At 31.7% G+C, this 22,668-nt stretch overlaps 1 protein-coding gene across 1 annotated transcript; it reads right to left on the reverse strand.

Annotated features, from left to right (window-relative positions):
• Positions 1 to 13,244: 13,244 nt before the first annotated feature.
• LOC107495355 (uncharacterized) lies at positions 13,245 to 21,478 on the reverse strand. Its single transcript, XM_016116482.3, has 4 exons — positions 21,060 to 21,478; positions 20,195 to 20,291; positions 18,922 to 18,981; positions 13,245 to 13,597 (listed from the first exon to the last, which is right to left on the reverse strand). The coding sequence occupies exons 1-4, from the start codon at positions 21,320 to 21,322 to the stop codon at positions 13,511 to 13,513; spliced, it is 507 nt and encodes a 168-aa protein (XP_015971968.1). The 5' UTR covers positions 21,323 to 21,478; the 3' UTR covers positions 13,245 to 13,510.
• Positions 21,479 to 22,668: the final 1,190 nt, after the last annotated feature.

A 22,668-nucleotide genomic window follows, 5' to 3' on the forward strand; every position in this document is an offset into this window, starting at 1 on the left:
GGTGGGTGGGTTCATGGGTTTTGGACTTCTGGGTCTAGGTTCATGGGTTCACCTTAAAAAAAATGCCTCAGCCCGCCGGGGAAGCCCGCCCCGCCCTGCCAAAGCCCACGGTTTAAGCGGTTTGGGTTAGGCGGACTTTTGTCTTTCGGCGGTCCCAAATTTCCAGCCCAGCCCGCCTTTTTTGGCGGGTTACGCGGGCCGGCCTGGCGGATTTAGGCCCGTTTGCCACCCCTAGTTGCAGTGATAGCTTGCGAGCGCGACGACCATGAGGCGGCGGTAGCAAGACCTGTGGCGCCGGCGCCACCTTCCTCTTCTCCTCCCTCAGTTCTCTCTCTTTCTCTCCGTTATCTCTTTCCTCTCTCTCTTTTTTTTCCATGAATTGCTGCTGAGTTTGGGAAGAGAAGAAGGGACTTTGGTGGCTGAAGGAGGTAAGGCGGCTAGGGTTAGGAAAATTGGGGGTTAGGGAGCTATTTGGGGATTTAGGATTTTGGTAAAAATTAGGTATAGGGATAGTTTGGTAATTTTAATAAAATTGGAGCGTAAAGTATTAATATTTAAAAAATTAATTTAATCTCTAAAATTACTTTAAAATATTATTTGTGGTATAAAAGTACTAATTGATTCTCAATAAATTACTCCAATTGAAAATACATGGTAATATAATTAATTTTCTTTACCTTTAACTTAAAGTAGTAAATAATATAAATATAAAGCATCTAAAATCGAATCATATAAAATTCTTATTATCTCATAACTACCAACTTTATAATTTAAATATAAAAAATAATTCAATAATTATAAAATTAAACAAAATCCTAATTTAAATAGCCAAACCTCATTATTTTCAAATTTCTAGAACTTTAAATCATAAATAGGAAAATAATCCATAGATATAGAGTTTGGATAAAAACCTTAATTTATTTTAAAACCAATTAATTGCCTTTAATTATTTTCAATAAAAATAATTTTTGAAATTAAAATTATAAATAAATATATCATTTGGGATTACTTCAAAATAAAACTTTTCAAAGGTCTTGGATCTTACAGATATAAATAAATGTAATCTTATGCAAATTTTGTAATATTAAAATTAAGAAATACCACACAAGAATCGTTAGTTATGATGATGATATATAATTGATTTAGAGAGAAAAAAGAACAACAATAAAAATAAATATTAAAAAATATGGAATATTAAATCGACAAAAAGATTAAATAAATCATATTAAATGCTAATAATGAGAGAAAACAATTAAAATTATAGTAACATCATAAAAAAATATTTCATATCTAAGATATAATAATATTTTTTTTATTTGAAATGCATATCAAATGATATATTTAAAGAAAATTTAACTTGCTTATGTGTATTCTAGGATAACATTTATTCATATATATATGTGGAATGTAGATTGAATTTTTTTAAAAATAATACAAGTGTAATTATTCGTGCAATGAACGAGATAAGATCGAATAAAATAGTTTTAACAGAAGACTAATTTTTTTTAAATATAAAGACCCATATAAGAAAAGCTATAATCCTAAAACCCTAATTAATAGGATAACAATTTCCAAATTAAATTCTTAAAAAATTCTCCTATAAAGTAATAAATAAAATATCATAAATATTGATTCTTATTCTAAACTTTAACATAACTCATGGACTTATTTCAAATGCCTTAACATTCACAAGAATGTATAGTAACCATGTTCTTCCTTCATATGAACTTGTAACAACGATGGAATGTCGAAATATTTGTTGCATATACTACAATTACTTGAATTATAAGTAACTGGATTGTGAGCCTTGCTCTTATGGGCGCGCAAATTTTTTGAAGTTGAAAACTTCTTATCACATTGATCACATTCGTATTTCTTTTTTTGATCAGACGTGATGAACAATATTAATATTCAAGTAAGAAAATATGTAGAATAAAATAGTAAAGCAAATAATAAGAATGTATTGAACAACTATTATGATATAGTAGGTATATATAGAAGAACTTTGTATGCTTTAAAATAAGTGTTATATATTTAGTTTTTTAATATTTGATTCAATTTCCTTATTTGAAGATATGCTTAAAAAATATAAAATACATACATAAAAATATTGAGGATGAGATATAAATAAATGTAATCTTATGCAAATTTTGTAATATTAAAATTAAGAAATACCACGCAAGAATCGTTAGTTATGATGATGATATATAATTGATTTAGAGAGAAAAAAGAACAACAATAAAAATAAATATTAAAAAAATATAGAATATTAAATCGACAAAAAAGATTAAATAAATCATATTAAATGCTAATAATAAGAGCAAACAATTAAAATTATAGTAACATCATAAAAAAATATTTCATATCTAAGATATAATAATATTTTTTTTATTTGAAATACATATCAAATGATATATTTAAAGAAAATTTAACTTGGTTACGTGTGTTTTAGAATAACATTTATTCATATATATATTTGGAATGTAGATTGAATTTTTTTTAAGGATAATACAAGTGTAATTACCCGTGCAATGCATGTGCCATGCACGTACAATACACGAGATAAGATCGAATAAAATAGTTTTAACAGAAGACTAAATTTTTTTAAATATAAAGACCCATATAAGAAAAGCTATAACCCTAAAATCCTAATTAATAGGATAACAATTCCTAAATTAAATTCTTAAAAAAAATTCTCCCAAAAAGTAATAAATAAAATACCTTAAATATTGATTCTCATTCTAAACTTTAACATAACTCGTGGACTTATTTCAAATGCCTTAACATTCACAAGAATGTATAGTAACCATGTTCTTTCTTCGTATGAACTTGTAGCAACGATGGAATGTCGAAATATTTGTTGCATATACTACAATTACTTGGATTATAAGTAACTGGATTGTAAGCCTTGCTCTTATGGACGCGCAAATTTTTTGAAGTTGAAAATTTCTGTTCACATTGATCACACTCGTATTTCTTTTTTTGATCAGACATGATGAACAATATTCAATATTCAAGTATGAAAATATGAGGAATAAAATAGTAAAGCAAATAATAAGAATGTATTGAACAACTATTATGATATAGTTGGTATATATAGAAGAACTTTGTATGCTTTAAAATATGTGTTATATATTTAGTTTTTTAGTATTTGATTCAGTTTTCTTATTTGAAGATATTCTTAAAAAATATAATATACATACATAAAAATAATGAGGATGAGATATAAATAAATGTAATCTTATGTAAATTTTGTAATATTAAAATTAAAAAATACCACGCAAGAATCGTTAGTTATGATGATTATATATAATTGATTTAGAGAGAAAAAAGAACAACAATAAAAATAAATATTAAAAAAATATGGAATATTAAATCGACAAAAAGATTAAATAAATCATATTAAATGCTAATAATGAGAGCAAACAATTAAAATTATAGTAACATAATAGAAAAAATATTTCATATCTAAAATATAATAATATTTTTTTATTTGAAATGTATATCAAATGATATATTTAAAGAAAATTTCACTTGGTTATGTGTATTCTAGGATAACATTTATTCATATATATTTGGAATGTAGATTGAATTTTCTTTTAGGAATAATACAAGTGTAATTACCAGTGCAATGCACGAGATAAAATCGAATAAAAAAGTTTTAACAGAAGACTAATTTTTTTAAATATAAAGACCTATATAAAAAAAGCTATAATCCTAAAACCCTAATTAATAGGATAACAATTTCCAAATTAAATTCTTAAAAAAAATTATCCCATAAAGTAATAAATAAAATACTATAAATATTGATTCTCATTCTAAACTTTAACATAACTCATGGACTTATTTTAAATGCCTTAACATTCAGAAGAATGTATAGTAACCATGTTCTTCCTTCATATGAACTTGTAACAACGATAGAATGTCGAAATATTTGTTGCATATAATACAATTACCTGGATTATAAATAAGTGGATTGTGAGCCTTGCTCTTATGGGCGCGCAAATTTTTTGAAGTTGAAAACTTCTTATCACATTGATCACACTCGTATTTCTTTTCTTGATCAGACCTGAAGAGCAATATTCAATATTCAAGTAAGAAAATATGTAGAATAAAATAGTAAAGCAAATAATAAGAATGTATTGAACAACTATTATGGTATAGTAGGTATATATAGAAGAACTTTGTATGCTTTAAAATAAGTGTTATATATTTAGTTTTTTAGTATTTGATTCAGTTTCCTTATTTGAAGATATTCTTAAAAAAATATAATATACATACATAAAAATAATGAAGATGAGATATAAATAAATGTAATCTTATGCAAATTTTGTAATATTAAAATTAAGAAATACCACGCAAGAATCGTTAGTTATGATGATGATATATAATTGATTTAGAGAGAAAAAAGAACAACAATAAAAATAAATATTTAAAAAATATGGAAAATTATATCGACAAAAAAAATTAAATAAATCATATTAAATGCTAATAATGAGAGCAAACAATTAAAATTATAGTAACATCATAAAAAAAATATTTTATATCTAAGATATAATAATATTTTTTTATTTGAAATGCATATCAAATGATATATTTAAAGAAAATTTAACTTGGTTATGTGTATTCTAGGATAACATTTATACATATATATATATATTTGGAATGTAGATTGAATTTTCTTTTAAGGATAATACAAGTGTCATTATCCGTGCAATGCACGAGATAAGATCGAATAAAATAGTTTTAACAAAAGACTAATTTTTTAAATATAAAGACCCTTATAAGAAAAGCTATAACCCTAAAACCCTAATTAATAGGATAACAATTCCCAAATTAAATTCTTAAAAAAATCTCTCATAAAGTAATAATTAAAATACCATAAATATTGATTCTCATTCTAAACTTTAACATAACTCATAGACTTATTTCAAATGCCTTAACATTTACAAGAATGTATAGTAATCATGTTCTTCCTTCATATGAACTTGTAACAACGTGGGATGTCGAAATATTTTTTGCATATACTACAATTACTTGGATTATAAGTGACTGGATTGTGAGCGTTGCTCTTATGGGTGCGCAAATTTTTTGAAGCTGAAAACTTCTTATAACATTGATCACACTCGTATTTCTTTTCTTGATCAGACATGATGGACAATATTCCATATTCAAGTAAGAAAATATGTAGAATAAAATAGTAAATAAAATAATAAGAATGTATTGAACAACTATTATGGTATAGTTGGTATATATAGAAGAACTTTGTATGCTTTAAAATAAGTGTTATATATTTAGTTTTTTTAGTATTTGATTCAATTTTCTTCTTTGAAGATATTCTTAAAAAATATAATATACATACATAAAAATAATGAGGATGAGATATAAATAAATGTAATCTTATGCAAATTTTGTAATATTAAAATTAAGAAATACCACGCAAGAATCGTTAGTTACGATGATGATATATAATTGATTTAAAGAGAAAAAAGAACAACAATAAAAATAAATATTAAAAAATATGGAATATTAAATCGACAAAAAGATTAAATAAATCATATTAAATGCTAATAACGAGAGCAAACAATTAAAATTATAGTAACATCATAAAAAAATATTTCATATCTAAGATATAATAATATTTTTTATTTGAAATGCATATCAAATAATATATTTAAAGAAAATTTAACTTGGTTATATGCATTCTAGGATAACATTTATTCATATATATATTTGGAATGTAGATTAAATTTTTTCTATGGATAATTCAAGTGTAATCACCCGTGCAATGCACGTGCCATACCCGTGCAATGCACGTGCCATGCACGTGCAATGCAGAGGTAAGATCGAATAAAATAGTTTTAACAGAAGACTAATTTTTTTTAGAAAAGGACAAATCGGTCCCTGACCTTTTTTTTAGAAGACATTTTCGTCCTCGATGATTGGAAAATACAATTATGTCCCTGACCCTTCAAAATTGTGGACAAATCTATCCCCCCGTTAATCTCAGCCCGTTAACCCCATCGAAAAATGCTGAGTTGGCTGCCGTGGCTCTGACGTGGACGTAACGGGATGCCACGTTCGTAAGACTTTCTGGAAATAGGATAGATTAGTCCCCAACCTCCAAAAATGACGCCGTTTCTCCCCCACGCCCCAATCTTTCAAATTCTTGAACCCTATTTCCTTGAGTGCATAGAAAGGGTGAAGCTGGTGAACGAAGAAAGGGAGCATGGCATCGGATGGGGTATCATCTTGTTCGCAAAGAAGTGGAGGTGTAGGAAGAGAAGAGCAATTCGCCAAAGGTTCTGGTCCTAAGGGGAAGGATGGCAAAGATGGGGTGTCACCGAAGTGCTTCTGTGGAAAATACGCCATCATGTTCATGTCGAAGACAAGCAGCAACCCTAACAGATTATTTCTCGGCTGTCCATTTTATAAGGTATGTATAATTGTGTGGGAATCTGTTAGTGTTAGGGTTTAGGGTAACCCAATTTTTCATGGTGATATATGTGGAATGATTTTGTGCAGGTGAGACAACCCCATTGCAAGTTTTTTTTTGTGGTTAGATGAGCACATTGGAAGGCTTGGGTTGAGTGATTCAAGGTTCCAGGCAGAGAAGGAATTAGGTGACGTTGAAGAGAATGCATGGAAGCATGGCATGGAAAAGAAGATCAGTTGTTTAGAGAAGAGGATTGTAGCTTTCGAGTCCAAAAAGAATCCAATTAGATGGTGTATATATGTGATTATAATTGTCCTGATTGCTGGTATTTTAAGTTGTAAGAACTTATTGATGGTTGAATATGATAAATTTTGTTACGTGTCACCTGAAAAAATTTGAACATGTTCTTTCTAGAAATGTATGAATTTTGTATCCTGTATATTGCAATGTAATGCAGAAAATGAAAGCTGGCAAAATCACAGGTAATCAAACATTGAGTAACTGGCATTAAACCTTTGAACTTAAACATTGTTCATTGTAAGTGACAACCCAAAAAAAGGACGACTAGTTGGCTAGTAATGTCTACACATGTATGGCATGCTACCAGTGACAAGTTTTTGCTTAACCACAAACAAGTAACCAAAAAACTGGATAATACCCAAAAAAAGATAGTTATATCTGGCTAATACAAAAAAGGTTTACAGCAGGACACATTTGTCACAAAATAAGATAATACATGACTTGCTTCATTCCTTGGAGTCCTTGAACGCTGAGACAGTTGGTTTAGATGGTTGTGGGGGTGGGGCCTGCTTAGGTTGTGCAGCTGCCTGCGTGCTAGATGGTGCTTGGTGAACTGGTTCTTGGTGTTGTGTGCTACATGGTGGTGGCCCTTGACCAAGTGAAGCAGGTGGCCTGAAAATCTTTTGATGGCAAATCACTAATGTAGAAACCCCCTACCCCTGCATTGTCCAGCTCCACACCAGGATTACCACCACCTCCTCTTTCATCATTCGGCCGATCAGCCCCTTGACCACCAATATTACCCCCTGCACTATTTTCTCCCCTAACATTCACCCTGGTCCTTTTCTGAACCCTCTTCTGTTCAACCTTAGCCTTTCCCTTTGACCCTTGCCTCCTTGCAACTGGCTTCTTCGGGGTGACTATCTTTTTTCTATCCTGTATACTTTTTCTCTTGCAACTGGCTTCTTTTTCACTCTCAGAACTAGAGGTCTCCACTCTAGCTGGTGGAAGTTTGTACAGCACATCCTCCGTGCTTTTGTACCCGTCATCTGATGAAGAGGATGTCTTCACTTCCTCTAATATCTCATCACATCCACATCCACATCCACTGCCCCATCAGCATCCCTTCCAGCATCTTCAACAACCTCAGGGACATCTACTCCATGATCAAAGTATATATGAAACTCAGCAGAGTTTTGGTTCTTCGATATGTTATCTCGCATTGCATTTATCCCAGCATCCCCAGTTAACTTGTTTAAATCCGACTCAATGTCGCTACTTGTGGGATCATACCAGTATACTTTTCTGTATGACTGGTATCCCAAACCCTTGAACAACATAACAAGGTCTCCAAAGTTCACAAAGTCCATGTCCATCTCAGGGAACCTCTCTTCCTTCCCATTTTCATAAACCAAGGCTCCATCAATCCCTCTGACAAACTTCCCTCCATGGTGAAAAATCGGCACCACAAAAACGTCAACCATCTGAAATTAACCAATGATCAACAACGTCTCAGTCCAGAAAAAGTTACCAAAATTTTGAAGGAAACCCATTTGCCCGACCAAGTTCCCTTTTACTAATCATAACACAACGTTTTCAAAAGAATTAAACCACTACATTATACCCCTGTTTCCCACACTCTCAACATGCACACACACTGCATTCACCCTTTCTTCCCACACAATAACTAAAACTTAAACGAAAAGGATCACGATCTTACCTTCTAAGGAAGACAGCAAGTACGCCCTCAACGAAACCCTCCTTCTTGGCTTCCCACAGCAACTCCACGACGGACCGATTGCTCTTTCACGTAGTGCAATTTTTGGAGGGAGAAACAGGAGGGAACTTTGATCGTTGCTCTTCTAGGGTTTTCAGTAATTTAGAGGAAAAAGCATGGGTGTTATGGGTATTGCATATGGGAATTAAACTGTGTTTGGATGGGTTGGGGAGAAACAGCGTCGTTTTTGGAGGCTGGGGACTAATCTGTCCTATTTCCATAAAGTCTTACCAATGTGGCATCCCGCTACGTCCACGTCAGAGCCACGGCAGCCAACTCAGCATTTTCCGACGGGGCTAACGAGCTGAAATTAACGGGAGATAGATTTGTCCACAATTTTGAAGGGTCAGGGATATCATTGTATTTTCCAATCATCGAGGACAAAAATATCTTCTGAAAAAAGGTCAGGGATCGATTTGTCCTTTTCTTTTTTTTTAATTTCTACTAATACATAAATTTTAAAATTATATCCTTAATATATATGGTAGATCGCAAAACCTTTAGAAATTTAGTTTTTTGTTCTTCTGTAAATTCAACATTTTAAATACATTTTTAGAATTTCATATATAGTTTATTTCTTTAAACATGAGTATTGAGTGTTTACAATATAGTTTAGAATCATTGAAAGTAAAAAATAAATCAACATAAACACTCCTAAATAATAAATATTAATACACACGTAAAAAGAAAAAATAATAAAATGAAATAAAAAATGGAGTTAGCGCTCTATTTAAATACTTGTCACTCCCCATCGTAAAGCTCCACATTGTTTCCCTTTCGCTCTCTGATCTTCTCTCTCTTTTCATTCGTTAATATTTCTTGTCAGAATGCAGGCCGTGGGAGGAATTGGCCCCGGAGGGGGCAAGGAGTATCCTGAAAACCTAACTCCTTTCGTGACACGATGACAGTAACACGCATAATTGCAGTCATGGGAGGCTTGATCTTCGGTTACGAACTTACGATATAGGAATCTCCGGTATATATAATAGAAATTAGAGGAATAACAAGTGTAATTAGAGGAATAATAAGTGTAATTATTCGTATCATACGTGATAAGATTGAATAAAATATTAAAATAATAATTAAATAAAAACAAAAAAATAGTATTATAAAATTTATAAAAAACAATAATAAATAAAGTAAACCTCTAATAAAATTTTCATTAAAAATTTAAATTATAAACAAATTAAAAAATTGGTATCATGATCAAATTAATAATTTTAAGAATATAACTCATTTAATCTATTTTACGTGTCAAAAATCTAATATATTATAATTTATTCAACGAATGTGATCAAATTCCACGTTTTAAACGTTTTTGCCTGAGTATTTGTCTCTGGAAAAAATACCAAAACAAAAAATTATTGTTATATTGGATGATTTTAATACGAAAAAAAACGTTTAGAAATATTCTAAATCAAAAATTACGTTGGGAACGGTTTCGATTCTGACCCTCAACGTTAGAGACCAAAATAATACTTATCCCTATGATTATTATTATTATTATTATTATTATTAATAAAAATATTTTCGATCGATAATTGATAAGTAGTTTAATAATGCGTTAAATATTGATTTTATATAACTATAATAAAGATATTTTTCTTAATTAGTATAATTATGCATTATTACTTAAATGCTAATTATAGTATAAGTATAATAAAGATATTTTTATAAAATAAACTTAGGAGAGAAAATAGTGCATTCATTTTGGCGGCAAAATGAATTCACGAGGAATCGACACCTCACTTTTATTAGTCGAGGAAAATAAGTTTTAGTATATTAAGTATATATGCTTAGGTAATTAAAGTGATGATAGACACCTTTAAGTTACTTAAATTAATAAAAATGTGAGGAACTTACAAAAATGAGTTAATAACTAGAAAATCAACTAATAACTAAATTTTTATATCATTTTTTATTATTCTTATGGTTATCATTTTCTTTTTTCTTTTTTTTTCAAAATTATTATTCGTTCATTACAAACTTTGCCAATTTTAAATAATTTTTTTGTAAAGTGATCTACGTTATTTTATTTTTCTTGATGATGAGAAAGAATTTCGAACAAATGGAGTAACGGTCCTTTTTGGTTGGTTTGATTCCTAGTATAACCAAATTTGGTTTGTGTTTTTTTTTTTAAGTTTTATAACAGAAAAAAGTATATATATAAAAATAAAAATAAAATTTTTATATTTTTTTCTGAAATTTGAAAGAAAAAATACCCAAAATAAAAATAAAAAATATTTTTTAAACTATTAGAGTGTTAGTATCTTTTCTATTTAGATAACAATAAAAGGACAAATTTTATTAGCCTTAAAATTGATAGATCAAATTGATCAAAAAGTAAAAATTAGAAAAATAACAAGTGTAAACGCACGTGATAAGATCGAATAAAATATCAAAATAATAATGAAATAAAAACAGAAAAATAGTATTATAAAATTTATAAAAAACAATAATAATTAAAGCAAACCTCTAATAAAATTTTTATTAAAATTTTAAATTGTAAACAAATTAAAAAATTGGTATCAGGGTCAAATTAATAATTTTAAGAATATAACTCATTTAATCTATGTCACGTGTCAAAAATCTAATATATTATAATCTATTCAACGAATGAGATCAAACCCCACGTTTTAAACGTCTTTGCCTGAGTATTTGTCTCTGGCAAAAATACAAAAACAAAAAAATATTGTTACATTGTACGATTTTAATATGAAAAAAAAAACGTTAAGAAAGATTCTAAATAAAAAATTACGTTGGGGATGGTTTTGATTTTGACCCTCAACGTTAGGGACCAAAACAATACTTATCCCTATAATTATCATATTATTATTATTATTATTATTATTATTATTATTATTATTATTAAAAATATTTTTTATTGATAATTGATAAGTAATTTATTAATGTATTAAATATTAATTTTATATAACTATAATAAATATATTTTCCTAAATTAGTATAATTATACATTATTACTTAAATGCTAATTAAAGTATAAGTATAATAAAGATATTTTTATAAAATAAACTTAGAAGAAAATATAGTGCATTTATTTTGGCGGAAAATAGATTCATGAAGAATCAACACCTCACTTTTATTAGTTTGGGCAAAACCCAGTTTTAATATATTAAGTAAATAGATATCTACCAAAATATGGAAAGAAACAAATTAAATATATTTTTAGTCCTTATAAATAATATTCCTTTGGTTTATATTATTTGTCTGTAGTTTGTACTTTCATATTTGAATATTTGATTCATTTTTTTGTAGAGTTGTCTTTTTTTCCAAAAGATTTAGGATTTAATAAACAAAAAAAAGCAATAATTTTTTAGTTTTTTTTATTATAATGCATAAATTCTTTTAGAATTATTAGGCCATGACCCATGGCTAAGTCCAAACCTAATAGTATTAGGTTAATAATAAACTAACCCAGAAAATAATTTACCACAAAAATTTTGATAAAACACAACGGATAGTAACTTAAGATGAATATAAGAGAGTTATTCTGAATCTAACAAACCCAAGGCAATTCGACCCAAGTATATATTTATCGGTTTTGATTTTTTTTTTCTCTCCATTAGCTTTAACCCTTGAAATAGCATAGAAGTTATACCACTTTATTTCACCAGACAATGATAAAGTTGATAATCAAACTCATTCAAACCCCACGAATTAAATAGGTTATTGATCCGTTTACTTTTTATCTGTTTTAATTCATTGATTTAAACAAATATTTAATCTTATATTTTTGATAGAAGTGAATGCTAAGGAACTATTAACTAACTAACACTTTTAATGTAAAGACAGATAATCGACTAATGTTGACTCAAATGTAAAAGGCACATAAAGAAAAAATATTGATCATCGAACATTTCTTTCCCAAATGTGTTAGCTCTACAAATTCAACCCATTTTGACATTGTCAAATGGTCCTCGTCTTATATCAATTTTTCTAATATTGTTATGGCATTATACTTGGGAATTGGGATTTCAAACAAGTCGCAAGTAAAACAAAGGAAAATACTAGTGACAAAATATTTCATCTACATCTTTTACTCCTTCCATTCCCCAATGATAAAGTAACGTTAACTTTATTAATACATTTGGAATTAATTATGAATTTGATATCCAAAAGATTTAACCAATGATAAAAAAATTCATGAAAGATGTTAGTAATAAATCAGTTTTTGAATGATTCGAAAATACAACAAAAAAGATCAACAAATATTATATTGTTTGTAAATAACAAAAAAGTTTTTATATTTAACAAACAACTTATTTATTAGATATAAATTTTTGTAATAACATTTAAATAAATATTTTAAAAATACATACAAAAATTCGAAGCAAAATTCAATTTCAAAATTTTTTTATTTTTCAAAAAGTCATTCACAATAATTTTTTTAAAAAAATTACCAATTTTTAATGATAAAAAAACATTTTTTAATAATAATTCTAAAAATCTGCATCAAAATTTAATTTTTAAAATTATTTTTAGAATATATATTTAATATCTAGTTCTTTTGTCGTATTTTTAAATCTTTCGATAACTTATTTATCATTCATATTTTTTGCAGTTTGTTTTGTCAATTATGCAAACTTTCAAATACTGTTTTGATAGTTTACTCGTACATTTATAAGTAAATGTATTCGAATATAATGTATGTTTATATCAAAATACAATTTATATAAATGCATCAAAAAAAGTCGAAAATGACTTATCATATCAATATGAAATTCAAGGAGCATGTCAATGGAATCCTTTGATTTGCCAATAGATAGGAGATAGAAATAACAACAGAGAAAATATAGAAACTTAGAAAGTAGAAACATTAACAATCTTAGCACAAATAATGAAGTATACTAAATACTACTGACAAGATATATTGTAATATGACCAAAATACAGTCAATGAAACCTCAATGTAATTCAGTTAGTTGACACCAAATTATGAGACTCCAAGTTTGGTCATCTCAAAATAACCACAAAAGCAGCTAGTTAACTACAAACTATAGACAGTTTTCAACCATTAAGAATAATACCTATCTAGCGTCAGGTGTTTGATATCTCCTCAGCAATGTCAGAGATAACTTTCTCCATGTCAAGATCCTTCATTGGTTTAAACGGACGTTTCATGTCCTGAAACAAAAGCATGGTTAACAAATCAAATATGCATTGGTTCAACTGGACAAATAAAAAGAATTTGGGGTCTCTTTTAATTGGCAAACAACAAATATGCAGTGAATGATACCGATATCATATCATTTTTCATTCCGGATGGTGGCTACCAACAGGGGAAACGAAACTAATGTTCTGTATATAACAAGGGGAACAGAACAGAGTCACCGAAACAGGGGTAGGGAAAAGTTGGAAAAGGAAAACCACTTGGAGTGGAGGACGACGAGGCCAACCGCCAGCAATAGCAATGCTGCAGAGATGTATTTAGGGTATTGCCAGAAAGCTAGAATACAGATACTTGACATGACATTTGTTTAATAAGACGCACATTTCAGAAGGTCTCGCTGACACACGATACACAAAATAAATTTATTTAACGTTTTGTTAGATAGTAGGACACAGCTATTAGATGAGACACATTTTTAATACAATTCTGTCCCTTCAAAAGTTTTGAAATTTGACTTTGTACTGTCATCACTTTGATCACCAACAACTTCCTCGTTAGAGATAAAATTAGTATTTGATGACAAATGTGTTCATATTTCCTTATTAGTGTCTTAACAATCAAACAGACTACAAGTATTCATGTGCATCTGTATCTATGTGCATATAGCATTTGGTTGCCAACGCACATCCTCTTGTTAGTTTGATGAGACACAAATTTGATGAACACGGGAAGATACATATGGACACAAATATATAAAATTTTGTACCACATTTAAGTTGAAACACAAAGACATAGACACAAGACACTAATTTTTTTTTCCTTTTTGTCCTTGAATAATTTTTAAATTTCAATTTTAACTCTAAATTCTAATAATGTTTCTTCCTCTCTCTCTCTCCCCCCTCCCCCTTCCCTCCTCCATCTTCTTCTACCACTCCCCTCTTCCCTCCATCACTCCCCCCTCTACCACTGCTGATGCCGCCAGTTTTTGCCATTCGTCTCTATCACCCACCACTGCAACCGTCACAACGCCATCGTAGAGTCGTCGCCGTGCACCCCTAGCGGCCCAACAACTCACAACGCTGTCGTCGTCCACCCTTTACGACCCAACATTTTACGACCCAACATTTCGCAAGGCCCACCCCTGGCGACATAGGAACACTCATAGCCCCTTGCCTACTCACCTTCCTCCGTTTCACAACTACCATCGCCTTCCAACAACTCACAGCCGCCATTGCATTCCTCTATCCTTCTATTGCTGTCACCCCATCTCTCATTCTTTCGATTTTTTTTTTATTTTGGTTGATTGTTATTATGATTACTGCCTTTCCCTCTCTGTCATTTTTTTTAAGAAATTTATCAAGATTTTTTTTGTTAACTATAGATGATGATGATGATGATGAATTTGATAGTGGTAGTGATGATAGTTGTAGATGATGGTGGTGATAGTGGTGTTACGGATGGAGGATAAATTTAGTATTTTGATATGAATGTAAATTTGGTGTCTTGTGTATATTGTTACCAAACATGTGTATGTTTATATCTATATCTTTGTGTCTCTGTCCACTGCATTGTGTCTATTGTTACCAAACGGAGCATTTATGCACAGACACATGCACATGAATACTTGTAGTCCGTTTGATTGTCAAGACACTAATAAGGTAAAGGGCAATTGGAGGAGATCTGGCAGTGGTGGGTAGTGAAGACAACTAAAACGAAGCATATCCAAGCGTGACACAAATGCCGTGTAACCCGTGTGACAGACGGATTCTAGTAGAGGAGGGAGAGTTGGTAGAGGGAATAAGGAAGAGAGCGACTAGAGTAGGAAAAAAAATGTAGAGGAACATGAAGACAAAGGCGACGGGAAGGACGATCAAGTTGGAAGAGGGGCCATGATGTAGATTGCTACGAGATGGATGGTGGGAAGAGAGAGGAGGGGAGGTTGACGGGCTATGACGAGTAGTAGGGAGGGACGAGGAGGAGAGGTGGCAAATTTGGGTGAGGGCAAGGAGGAGTAGACAAGGGTGAGAGGAAGGAAGGAAGGAGGAGAAAAGAGGTGGATTTGGGTTGAATGTTAAAGGGTAAAATTGGAAATAAGAAAATATAAGGGCAAAAGTGTCAAAAAAATCCATGTCCATGTCTAAAATCTGTTTCAACTTAAAAGGAGAGATACTAATGTGTGCATTTTTATGTCACTGAGTCCATTAAAAATTTGTCTTATCAAATAAATAGTAAATGCGTGATACTATGTCCATTTCTCAATTGGACATCGACACTGACCAAATAATTCCTAAGGTTGTGTTTACTGTATCAAAACAATGAAGACACAGACATTGGCAACGTTTGGTTGTTGTCCATAGGGATGTCAAAATTTTTCGAGAAGCGGAATTCCTGCGGGAACTGCCCCGAATGGAGATCCGATTGTGGAGAATTTTGTCTGCGGGGATGGAGATGGGGGACAAAATTCCCCCGAAGCATGCGCGGGGACCCGAGCGGGGATCCCCGCCCTGTCCCCGCTATTCCCTGAAATTTATAAATTTCTTAAATTATCCTTAATAGTTTATTTCTCGCATATGTTTTTTAGTCATTTCTCTCACACACACATATATAGAAACTCAAAACTCCTAATCTTTATTTGCATAACCCTTCTTCAATTCAGAGATCCCTAATGCTGTCCATACTCCATCCAACCTCTCTGCAGCCACCCTTCTCACCGCATCGTCACACCTCACTGTGTCATCACCCTTACCGCGTTGTAATTTCTATTTGCGGCGTTCCTTTTTGTAATTCTGTCGTCGTATTCATTCTCCTCACTGTTGCCACGTCTCCCACCTCATCCACTGATTTGTCCTTTGGCTCGTCGTTACGTCCCCCCTCTTGTGTCATTTCGAAAGAAGTCACCATCGTGTCATTTAGACTTTTTGTATAAAATCTTGCAGTTTTTGTATAAGATAGATACTTGCAGCTCTATTCATATGGAAATTAATAATTAATTAGAACTATTATGTAGATAGGGAATGGGGTCCCCGCAGGGAATGGAGCCCCGTGGGAAATGGGGATGGGGAGCAATATTCCCCCACGGTGGGAAATGGGTACGGGGATGGGGAGCAAATCTGAGGGCGGGGATGGGGATGGGGAGCAGGAAGGCTTCCCCCGCCCCCACCCTGCCCATGTACATGATTAACACACGTCTTCCGGTTAGTTTGGTGAAACACAAATTTGATGGACACAAAAGGGCACAGATGGACATAAATACATCAAATTTGTGTACCACCTTTAATCTGAGACACTAAGACATAAACACAAGACACTTTTTTTTTTCTTTTAATCCTTGAATAATTTTTAAATTTCAATTTTAACCCAAAACTCTAATAGTGTTTCTTCCTCTCTCTCCCTCCCTCTTCCCTCTTCCCTCCATCACTCCTTCCTCTGCCACCGCCGCTACCGCCATTCTTTGCGACTCATCTAGATCTGTCGCCCACCACTGCAACAGTTGCCATGCATCTCTCACAAAACAACAAAATCACAGCACTGCCGCCATCCAACCCTCACAAGATAGCAATTTGTGGCGTCGTTGCAAAGCGGTCGTTGTCCACCTCTCACGGCCCAGCAACTCACAGCTCCCCTCGCGACATAGGAACACTCACATCCAAGTGCCTACTTGCCTTCCTCCAATTTGCAACTGTCATCGCCTTCAAGCAACTCAGCCACCATTGCCTTTCTCTAACCTTCTATTGCCGTCACCCCAATCTTTCTCATTCTCTATTTTTTTTTTTAAATTTTGGTGGATTGTTACTATGATTACTACCTTTGCCTCGGTCATTTTGTTTTTTGAGATACATAAATGGTTATTGTCAAGAAATTTATCAAGATTTTTTGTTAATAATAGATGATGATGATGATAATGAATCTAATCGTGGTAGTGACGATGGTTGTAGATGTTGATGATGGTGGTGGTAGTGATGTTACTGATGAAGGTAAATTTGATATTTTGATATGAATATAGTGTATTGTTGTGTATATTGTTACCAAACACAAAATTTGTGTATGTTTACGTCTATATGTTGTTATGTCTTTGTGTCTATTGTTACCAAATGCATTTACTATTTATTTGATAAGACACAAATGCACATATTAGTATCTCTCTTTTAAGTTGAAATACAAATTTTAGAGATGAACATGGACTTTTTTTTTACACTTTTACCCTTATCTTTTCCCATTTCCAATTTTACCCTTTAACTTTCAACCCTAATCCACATCTTTTCTCCTCCTCCCTCCCTACCACTAGTCACAGCCTGTCAACCTCCCCTCCTCCCTCTTCCCACCTTGCCTCTCTTAGCAATCTGCATCATTCCCCCCTCTTCTGACTTGATCATCCTCCTCGTTGCCTTTGTCTTCATGTTCCTCTGCATTTTCCCGCCTACTCTAGTTGCCCTCTTCCTTATTCTCTCTACCGACTCTTCCTCCTACATGTTCAGCACATCAAGATCTGCTCTGTCTTAATCACGCGGGTTACATGGCATCTGGGTCACGCTTGGATCTGCTACATTTTAGTTGTCTCCACTACCCACCACTGCCAGATCTGATCTCCTCCAGTTGCCCTTTTCCTCTGCTGTGACCGCATTACTACCCATATCTTTCTCTCAAACATCTTGTTATTGTTGTTTATTATCTAATTAAACAAATTGCATTTTGTATTGATAATCATTGTTGTTTTGTTTTAATTGAACATGATTGAATAAGAGTGATCGAGAATGGTGATTTGAGATGAGATTGTGGAGGTAGTGATGGTGGGTGTTAGTCTTTTTGAATATTTGTGTGCCGTGTTTAATTAGTTTTGCCAAAACAATACACACACGCACACAAATATCGTGTCTATGTTTCATGGTATAAATCAAATAAAGCGTTACTAACGTTAGATTTTAGGGTTTTCTAAATGACAAAAAACCCTCAAATGCTAAAAGAAATTCCACCCAACACCACCATTCACGTTGTGGACTGCCATGACGTTGCCATTATTGCGGCCATTATTTCCACAACACAACGTTACCCATATGGCGACAGCCTCAGATTCCACCATGCCATGTACAAGTGATATTCGGTAAACAATTGATATTGAATCATGCTATACGAACACTTTTCATTCAAATGGAAATTTGTTTGATCGTTATTAGTTATTCAATTCCAAAATATGCCACTTTCAAAATTTAGTATTTGGAAGTGAGTTGTATCTACATACATTGAGTTACAAATGTATCAAATTTGAAAATGGCATATTTTGGAGTGAAAAGTGTAACAATTTAACATGATAACTTGCAATTATTCAAGGTTAAGAAATTACCAAGAGGCTAATGAACTTCTTGCCCCCTTCTTCCCGTATCTCAAAGCAACCTCGTCTTGGCTGTGCATAACAATCAAAAAAAGCATCAGAGTTGGACCAATAGCCCTCTTTTCGAGTGTAATGAGAGAGGGTTAAAAAAAAGCAGTGTCAAGAGGGCCAATATCTAAAAAATTCATATTAAATGTGAGAGATTACACTCCAACCAAATACACCAACTCATAAATAGCACATTACCCCGAGGCATCTTCCTTTTTTTTCCTAGCAAAACTTGCCAAATAGGAATGCACACCCAACACTCACCAACAATACCAAAATGATCCATAAAAGGTCAGCCAAAGAACAAGTTAAGGATATCTATAGGGTAAGTCCTAAAGTTATCTCTAACGTTTAAATCGTCCTATTTAAGTTCCTAACGTTTTAAAATCGTCTCGATGTTGCCATGCCGTTAGTGATCTGTTAACAGAATTGACTGTAGGACAACATTGAAACAATTTTGAAAAGTTAAGAACCTATATAGAACGAAAATGTTGGAGACAAAAACTATACATTACTCTTAGAAGAATTACCAAATCAGAACTAGTTTTAAGTGTTGTCCTACCATCAACTCTGTTAATAGATCACTAATAGCAAGACAACATTGAGACAATTTTGAAAATTAGGACTTAAATAGAACGACTTAGATGTTAGGAACAATTTCGGAACCTATCATAAACGTTGGGGACAAAAATAATACTTTACTTTAACACAAAATTAGTAAATAGCCTAATTTGGACTTCAGATCTGCAACAGGTCATTTGTATTAATTTGGTTAAGCATCGAAGAGAGAGTCATACCATCAAATAGATGTACCAACATATAATTTGGTTGTTAGACTCAAAGAAACATAAGAACTGAAAATGAGATTTTCTAACAAACACCCCAGAGGAGTCAAGAGACCGCAATAATTTATCCGAGTTGGAATACAAAACAAATCAACAAAATCTTGTGAAAGACTAAAACTCAATGATTTCCACTAGAAGTTTTAAAATGATCCTAAAGTGTGTATGCACAATGAAGAATAAGTTTACTAACTCAATTTGAATCATGAAACATTTCAAGGCAAGTCAGGCAATGACCTTCGTATACTAATAAGGTACTGTCCTCTTTTATTAAAAAACAACGACAGATAATACTTCATTTCCATATAAAATATAGATCTCATGATGATAAATGGTTTATAAAACTTCATAAGCTTCATGAAACAATAATGCAATCACCATTTCTCTCTAGATACCTTTTCAGGGTTCAGTATCACAGTGATTCCAGAAGATCTCTTCTCCAAACCTTCTTTCACCAAATTTGCTCTTGTCTTGAATGAGTTGCATTGCTTGCTATATCAAAGAAAAAAAAAGCAGTTAAAATAAATATATGGCACAAAAACTAATTTCCTTAAATTAAAGAGTTTAAAATTTGAAGGAAATAGAACATGATTCAGATATAAGAGGGGGTGACAAGGAACTAGCTTTTTATATATCTTATAAAACTGATTATTTCATATTTCATCAATTTTCTGTAGACTTAACTCTTGCAGGGGAAAAAAATGTCTAACTCCATTATTAATCTTCTAACTTAGTAAATATATAACTTCAGTTCCTTCCATTTCATTCGACCAATATAAACCCATCCGAACATACAAGTTATCACAAAATCATAGAACTTGAATATCAAGAACACAATCTTACTAGGAAACTCGAGGGCATGTTTCTCCTTAAGAACATTAATAACTCACAAACATACCCTCAAAGTTCAAGTCAAACCCTTGAAACTTGAAAGGCTTTCCCTTTCTTCACTTCTCCTCAAAGTAATTGGTACTCTCTTCAAGATAATAACATTGTTCAAGGTGTGTTTGTGCATTGAAATTTTGGAAAGATAAAAAAAGAGCTTGAAATTTTAAATAAACACTTTACTCTTCAAGCATTTCCCTCCCTTCCTTTCCGCACAAAACTTCAACTCACAAAGATACCCTAAGGGCAAAAAAATTACCTTTGTGGAAAAAAAAAAAACTTAAAACCCTTATTTTCAACCTAATCTCAATGAAAAGAAGTTAGTTCATGCCTCAAACAAAAACACAAGGGCAAAAGAGGGAAAAGAAATAATACCAATGCTCAATAACGATTGTCTTTCTAGAAGGTTCTACAACAGTCCCTTTATCAGTAACAGGAGCACCACCATTAACTTCGGCTACTACTTCCTCCTTCTTCTGCTTCTTCCCCTTCGGCTTCTTCGTCTCCTTCTTCTTCTCCGGCACCTCTACAACAGGTGCGGTTTTCAATCCAGCGGCGGCGAGTTTCGCCGACGACCGAGTTACCCTCCCCGTCGCCTCCACTGGTGGTTGCTCAGCCTTACGCTTGCTAGGTGCCATTGCTCAGAAGATGAAAAGATTTTTATTTATTTATTTATTTTCTCTTCACTTCTTCTTTGACAAGAAAAAGGAGAAAGGGAAGACCGAACCCCTTACCGAGTCTCTCACTATATGTATAATGAATGAACGCATTCGTTCATTGTTTTAATTAACGTTGAAAAATGTTTCCCCCGCAAAACAAAAGATAAAATGTGGGTTTTGACTGTCTCTATTTACATAACACACAATTCAAAAAAATTTGAATTTTGACTGAGCTACCGAAATAATAAATTATTCTTATAAATCAAGATCATTCATATAAAATAAAATAAAATAACAATTTGGTTTCTCAAAATTTTAACTTTGACTAATTAGGATTAAGTTGGTAAAATTTTTACTTTTTAAAAGTAGTTGTAAAAGTTAATTTTTAAAAGATAGTTTTTTAAAAGTTGTAGCATTTATGTTTGATAAATCAAATCAAAAATAACTTTTAATAAACATAAGCAACATTAATTGTGTTTGGTAAAATAGTTTTTAAAATTTAAAAATACTATAATAGACATAAATGTAAGTATTAAATTTGAAAATTAGTTAACATATAAGGTTATATTACACTTTTAAATTTTGAAAAGCACAGGCCAACTTTGAAAAGCTCTATCTCATGTGCTTTCAAAAATATCCCAATCTTTTAAAAGCCGCAAGTATAAGCACATGGTCTTTTTGATTTATCAAACACAATCTTTTAAAAGCCGCAAGTACAAACACATGGTCTTTTTTATTTACCAAACACAAAATAAAGAGCTTGAGCTTTTAAAAAGCACAAGCACCTCTTCAAAAAACTTTACCAAACCAAGTCTTAGGCTTAGTTTGGTAAAGCTTTTACTTTTCAAAAGTAGCTTATAAAAGCTAACTTTTAAAAGATGACTTTTTAAAAGTTGTAACATTTATGTTTGGTAAATCAAATTAAAAATTGCTTTTAATAATCACAAGCAACAACAATTGCATTTGGTAAAATAGTTTTTAAAATTTAAAAATACTATAATAGACATAAATGCAAGCATTAAATTTGAAAATTAGTTAACATATGAGGTTATATTAGACTTTTAAATTTTTAAAAGCACAAGCCAACTTTAAAAAGCTCTATCTTAGGTGCTTTCAAAAGTACTCCGATCTTTTAAAAGCTGCAAACACAAGCACATGATCTTTTTTATTTACCAAACACAAAATGAGGAGCTTGAGCTTTTAAAAAGCACAAGCACTTCTTCGAAAAGTTTTACCAAACCAAGCCTTAGGCTTAGTTTGGTAAAGCTTTTGCTTTTTAAAAGTAGCTTATGAAAGCTGTCTTTTAAAAGACAGCTTTTTAAAAG

This window comes from Arachis duranensis, chromosome 6 (assembly GCF_000817695.3).
Source record: "Arachis duranensis cultivar V14167 chromosome 6, aradu.V14167.gnm2.J7QH, whole genome shotgun sequence".
NCBI classification, from domain to species: Eukaryota; Viridiplantae; Streptophyta; class Magnoliopsida; order Fabales; family Fabaceae; genus Arachis; species Arachis duranensis.

Bases quoted from the DNA above. Each gene is read 5' to 3' on its own strand.
- LOC107495355 (XM_016116482.3), bottom strand. From the start codon at position 21,322: ATGGCACCTAGCAAGCGTAAGGCTGAGCAACCACCAGTGGAGGCGACG. The intron at 18,982-20,194 runs GTATCTAGAGAG...TGTTATGCACAG, and splicing joins TGATACTGAACCCTGAAAAG to CCAAGACGAGGTTGCTTTGA. The intron at 13,598-18,921 runs GTAATTTCTTAA...CTTTTGTTTCAG, and splicing joins AGAAGTTCATTAGCCTCTTG to GACATGAAACGTCCGTTTAA.